The sequence below is a fragment of the Cajanus cajan genome, chromosome 11 (genome assembly GCF_000230855.2).
Source record: "Cajanus cajan strain Asha chromosome 11, NIPB_CcT2T_4, whole genome shotgun sequence".
In the NCBI taxonomy this organism is placed as follows: Eukaryota; Viridiplantae; Streptophyta; class Magnoliopsida; order Fabales; family Fabaceae; genus Cajanus; species Cajanus cajan.
The window spans coordinates 23764807-23771299 of NC_138527.1; the positions used below are offsets into that span (position 1 = coordinate 23764807).

Sequence of the window (6493 nt, forward strand, 5' to 3'; positions counted from 1 at the left end):
TTGAAATTGCGTCAGCATATCCCGGGGAAGCGGAATTAGTGCCGCCAAATTTACTGCAACAGGTACGAAAAGGAGAAATTTGGAATTAATAGTGTCAAAGGCATTTAATTCTTGTGAAGAACACGTACACGTGGCTCTTATCAGAAAAGATGATTAAGGTATTGGAAAACATTCTTTCTCAGTTACCTCGAAACAAATGTTTTCCAGGGGGCATTTGTTAGTACCAGAAAATGAATTTGGAGACACTCGGAACACAAGGGTGCTCGAAAATCCTAGATGATCAAGAGAAGTTTCTAAAGAAGGTATACGAAGCTTGAAGAGAGTCAGGAGATACGCGAAGAAAGTTTTCGTGAAACTCTCGAAATCCTCGAACCAGGAAGGGTGCTGCTCAGGAAAAGGGTTCACAGCCTAGCAACCTCTCAAAGCACAAGCAGAATCAGGAAACATTCAAGTATATTTTTCGTTGGTTACTCGAAATCCCAAGAATCCAGACATATACAAATACACTTCATAACCTCTCAGAATGGAGAACTTAAAGGAGACACGAATTAGGAGCGGTTGAAGTAACATGGGATAAGTGTCAAAGGCTGCAGAACGGTTTGGGGAAGTTAACGAGCAGTTACAAGAATTATCCAGAGACGAGCCTGGGAGCAGGCCACTACGTGGAAGTTTAGAACGGTTATGCACTTCCGGGGTGCGTCAGAAACACTTATTTTTTCCCAAATCTTTGTCTATAAATTAAACGAGCCATGCTCGTAGCAAAGGGTCAGAAATCTAATTCCCACAATACCTCACACGCACTCCGCAGCCTGCGCATAAGGCATACTGTGCATACGAGACAACTTTGGGTACGATTTCTCGACCACTTTTCTTTTCCTTTTTTAGGAGTAGCATAGCATAGCCTAGCCTAGTGTAGTGTAGTCATTCTGAACATGTTTCGTTATCCTTACGAATTGTAATTCTGTTACCATTTAATGACGGATATGATTTCTGCAGTCAATATACATGTCATCTGTTCAATTCACGTAAATTATTACATGCATGAATTTGATTGTACAATTAGCATAGATCTTCTGATGTGCTGAAACAAGCATAGATCTTCTGAAGTGCTAAAACTGGCATAGATCTTCTGACGTGCTCGAAATAGTGAGCCTAGATCTTCTGATGTGCCAAACCAGCATAGATCTTCTGAAGTGCTCGAAACAATGAGCATAGATCTTCTGACGTGCTGTAACAACACCCTAATTTAACTCTATTGGTTGCTTGTACGAATTTATTCTTTCACGGAAAGTCTTCAATTCTGTCATGTCACGAACACGCATAAATTGAAACGTGAACTCGTGCTAGTTCGAACAAAAAGAACCTACGAATGAAATCCTCCACAAAAAAACTCATGTTGCCACGTCAGAGTCTTCCAATAACAAGAAATCGGAACTTAAGTTGTTTCATGAAACAAGCAACTCCCATTGGAGTTGCTCTAACAATATATGAATATATATACATGGTATATATACAAAATAGATAATACAAAGAAATATAGTTTTCTTGCATTATTCTTACAAGGAGTGTGTGTGGAGATTATTTTGAACACCATACTTACCTTTACTTGACCCAACCTCTCTGTGGCACTGATGTGTCTTCCGTCGTGGTTATGACGACATATACTTGTGATGTGAACTCGACATTCATCCACGTGCTATACTTTGTGTCTTGGTTTTGGTTTTTCAAGAAGGGACAGCCAAGAAGACGAATCAAACACCAGCAAAGAAACCCATTAGCTTTGAAGGCTTTCTGGGAACATGATCGAGTTGCACAAGAAAAATAATGCTTTCCCACTAGATTCACTTGCTGAATAGTCCCTTTCATGCTGTCAAACTGGGAACCAACAATTATTTATTTACCTCTTTTTAATTTTACTATTGCTAAATGTTATCAATGTTGGCTAAAGTACAATTTATTTGGCTATCAAATGGTTAATTAAATTAAAATTTAGTAGAAAGAATCACAAGTATTTTATTAGGGACAAAACTTAGGTATAGGTCGTTCGTGCTGTAAATTAAAATTGAATTTATTAGTATACATTTATATTTAATGTAGACTTTATTAATATAATTCTAATTGAGAAAAAATATCAACTACATTTAAGAAATTGTAACTAAATTATTATTTTTATTAATTAAATGTTTAATTAAACTATATTTTATTGAAATTAATCATGTCAATAACATTTATAGTAACTTTGATTGAGTTTCTGCCCGAGACATTGCACTTAGGCTTAAATATTTTCAACAACCGAGATTAAAATATGCATATATCAAACATGTCAAAAATTCTCCTCAATTTTGTATTAAAACTGTTTCAGATTCACCCAAGTAGTCAAATTGAGGATAATTTTCCAAGTACAAACTACGCATTTTAAGTATTTATCCTTCTTTCAAATCTTCCAATAAGAGAAAAAAGAATGGAAAAAAAATACTCTAACCCCCTAATTTCCTCGGTTGACCCTTCCATGCCTCTCTCTAAAACACTATTTATGTGTTTGAATTATAATTAAAAAGGTAAGTATTTTTATTTTTTATTTAATTGAGATTTCTTTTCAATTCATCACACTCAACACAACAACAAAAAATTGTTAAACATGTAAGTAGGGCATAGAAGATCGACTAACTATGATTACAAAATGGAAAGGTATATTATTAGCATCCAAAATTATGTCCCTGACAAGGGTGGTTACTGGCCATTACAAACTGCCTCTGATGAAGGGAAACCAACAAAAGAAAAAATAAAGACAGTCCCATTTCGAGAAGACAGAGACGGTAAAAGAGAGAAGAAATTAAAACAAGGAGGAAAATGAGGGCATAGAAACAGCAGCATAAATGCCATTCTCATTACAGCCACCTAAAGCAAAAGGCCAAAACCCAGTTGGCTTCTCTGTTACCTTGTCAGGGCGAGCTGTCCCTTGTTGATGACATGACTGAATTTGAAGATGTGGAAAGTGGCAACATGTGTTTAAATTAACAAATTATGTGGGCACACCTCATCTGTTCCCACTTTTCAACCTTAATAAGAGGAAAGTTATGATATGGGCAGACACAATTAAGCACACATTCCTTATATAGTATTAGTTGGACCGTCTTATTTAATTTTTTTATTTGCTCTGATCAATTTTTTTTTATCTCCTATATGATAGAGATTTTTAAGTTGATAAATGCAAGTAATGTATAACACAATAGAGTATGTTTGTTCATGCATGTATCATTTTCCTAATAAAAGCTACCCTCTATTCATTTGATGGGAGATTGTACTGATAATTAAAGGTTGACTACATTCAGTCAAGGTTAATTGAACACATCAACAAAGATACCCTAAATTTTCTCTCTTTTAGATTGAGTGCAATCTTTCTAGTTCTACTTTTATTGTATACTTACCAAAAGTCTTGTCTTCTAGTGATTGGAGCAATGGAGGTCATGGTGATAGAATTGCCAGGTAACCAAAAGGTACACTGCCAATTCAATAATGAGGGTTGAACCTGCACTGTTGAGATAAGCCTTTTGTCCTATCTGTGAAACTGAATGTTAGCATTTGTAAGAAGAATGAGAGGTTATAAAATATTAGTGGAATTTCAGCTGAGAACAGAAAGCAAAATCCAAGTTCCAAATTTGTTGGAGTCCATTTTCTCTTTTGCCTTCTTTGTTCTTTCTAAGCTTCTCCATGGATCCTTCCCAAGATTTAGCATCAAAAGGGGAATTCAATGGCACTGATGAGTCTGGATGGACCACTTATATTGGATCTCGTATCTACAGTGAAGTCTCCAATGATGAGCATAGTGTAGGCATTGAAGACTGTGGCAACAATTACAAGAATGCTCATGGAAACACTTATGACGATGACAACAAAGGAGAGAACAGTGATGACTTTAATAGAGATACAGATGATGAGAGTGATGATTCTATGGCTTCTGATGCAGCTTCTGTTCCAAGTCACCTTCAACTTGTGTGTATAAACAGTGAGGGAAGTCGTGGCTTGGATTTCACAGAGCATACAGAAAATGATAATGAGAAGATGCCCTTGACGAAGAAAGCAAACAAACATGTAAGAAAGACAAGATATGAAGGAATGGTTGAAAAAGAAGAGGACTCACTTCTTGTAGCAGATAGTGCTGCTAGTCATGTTTAAGGAAGAGCCAGGTAAGAAAAATCTTCTGTCTTCATAGAGGGTCAAATTAACAAGGTTCATAGAATAATATAAAGACACTTGAGATAACAAAAATACAAAAAAAATAAAAAGTCATACATTTTTTAAGAGTTTTTAAGTTTAACTGAAGAGGGGAAGGGTGGTGTATCTTATGCAAGGAAATGTATCATTAGTCAAAGCATGAACATGTGCTATTATTTCTACAACATAAGTGAGAGGTTAGCAACTCTTTTCCTTTATATGCATTGTTAGCTCATTCACAATTCAGCACTCAGTTTTGCCACCTAAACTGGAAATCAAGCTTATACTCTTTACTACTTTAAGTTCCAATGAAAATAACATGTTTTAATTCCAATTTTTGTCAACATTTTTTAGTCTAGTATAAAAAATCTGCTTCTGTATAATTGACTCAAAGCATTGACAAACCTCCTTAAAAGATGATTTTATGTTTTTTTTGGGCATATATAGGTACATAACAGCTGCATTTTCCAACTTGGAAATATGAAGGGGGTGACAAACCTAAGTCTTCAACAACAAGGAGACTCACTGACCAATCATGCAGTGTAAAACTAGTGTACAAGCCAATGGGGCTTGGAGATAAGGTTTATGTGAAATAAAATAGTAAGTATGGTACGTACAAATTTGGCAGATCGAAAAGGGTACCTACTAGAATCATATTTAAGTATCGAACATAATAAGAAGAAGCAATCAAATGTTTATTTTTATATTATACTGTGATTCCTGGAAGGTCATTCAAGATAGACGGCAAAATCACCATGTATTTGGGAGTAGAATGGTTGTTATTAAATCAATGTGCATTAAATGTTTCAATGATGCAGACTAGTCTTCTTTTTCATCTTTACTATCAGATAACGATAAAGAGTTGGAACTTCATGTGCACAAATATGAAGTCCTGTCGATAAGAATGAATTAAGTCACAGCGAAAAATAACCACGTGATCAATTTAAGACTCTTCCATCTTAATCAATGATGTCAAGTTCGAATAGCTCGCATAGCTAGTATGTAGTTGTGTTAGGAATGGAAAGAACACAAGATTATGGCACGAATGATCCTTTTCTTAGGTAAGATTAGACCAGATTTTTCTTAAAAACTAAGTTAGTTCAATTCTTTTATCAAAGTCTATTTAATTAGACTAACCAAATCTTAAATTATTTAAGAAATTGAATTAAGAGTAATATCTTGACCTATTTAAATAAAAATTAATAAAAATTCTTTATTTTTATATCAAATTTGTTATTATAATGTATTAAAATTATATGTTTATTTATCTTTCTAAATATCTAGTATGTTGACTTATATAAAAAGTGAAACTTATAAATTTATTAGATAATAAATTTTTATGTATTATTTAAAGATTTTATTATAAAATATATTTTTAAATAAATTATTGTCATGAATTTGATTTAGATCTTAAAAAATTGTTTACATTGTATAAACAAATTGAACTCGATTTTTATAAAACTTTGATATCTATTTTTACATATCTTAGTGCTAAATTATTAAAAAGTAGGTTCTTAAACGTTTTATAAATTAAAGAAAATCTTGTAGGTTAAATTATACTTTTATGTAAATTAGATTAGACTTTTATAAAGATATTTATGAAAAATAAATAAACTAATATTTATTTCCACGTGATTTTAAATGATGCAATATGTTCACGGCCAATTTTTTTCACTAAAAAGGAAATGAAAATTAAAAGTGCATATCGAATTCATTGAAGGAAGTGCAACTAAAATAAAGGGGAAATTACAAAAAGATAAATTAAAAAAAAAAAAAAAACTTTGAAAGGAACTAGAGCAAACATACGTACCAAACAATAACCAGAGGATGGAGATAGGAACACAGAATACGCTAACATACACTGAGCCTCTCGTTAAGAGAAGGGATATCAACAATTATTTTGGTTTTCATATTACTCCAAATTATATCAATATTTGATGTTCCATTTTATATTATGAAACCATGATTATGTGATTCTTTTTCCTTCAAATGTACCATGATTATTGCTATTTGAAAGCCTTGCAAATATTTACACAAAAATACATGTCAGAAAAAAAAAATGTTTGACAATTTTGTCAACACCCACCTAAATTAAAAAACAACATGAAAGAAAATCACTATAATTTTCACTTACAAAATCAAGCCCCACTAAAAGGATAAAATTAATTAACTCCGAGAGTTAAAGTTTTATTTCGATAATACAACATTAATATTTAATAAACTTCTAGTTTTATTTGTATATATTAATGAAATGAAACTTTAATTCTTATTAAAAAAA

General features: G+C 32.8%; 1 protein-coding gene across 1 annotated transcript; it reads left to right on the plus strand.

Annotated features, from left to right (window-relative positions):
* The first annotated feature begins 3286 nt into the window (after nt 1-3286).
* LOC109789884 (uncharacterized) lies at nt 3287-5032 on the plus strand. Its single transcript, XM_020348927.3, has 2 exons — nt 3287-4187; nt 4663-5032. The coding sequence occupies exon 1, from the start codon at nt 3712-3714 to the stop codon at nt 4174-4176; it is 465 nt and encodes a 154-aa protein (XP_020204516.1). The 5' UTR covers nt 3287-3711; the 3' UTR covers nt 4177-4187; nt 4663-5032.
* The last annotated feature ends 1461 nt before the right edge of the window (nt 5033-6493 follow it).

Bases quoted from the DNA above. Each gene is read 5' to 3' on its own strand.
- LOC109789884 (XM_020348927.3), top strand. From the start codon at position 3,712: ATGGATCCTTCCCAAGATTTAGCATCAAAAGGGGAATTCAATGGCACT.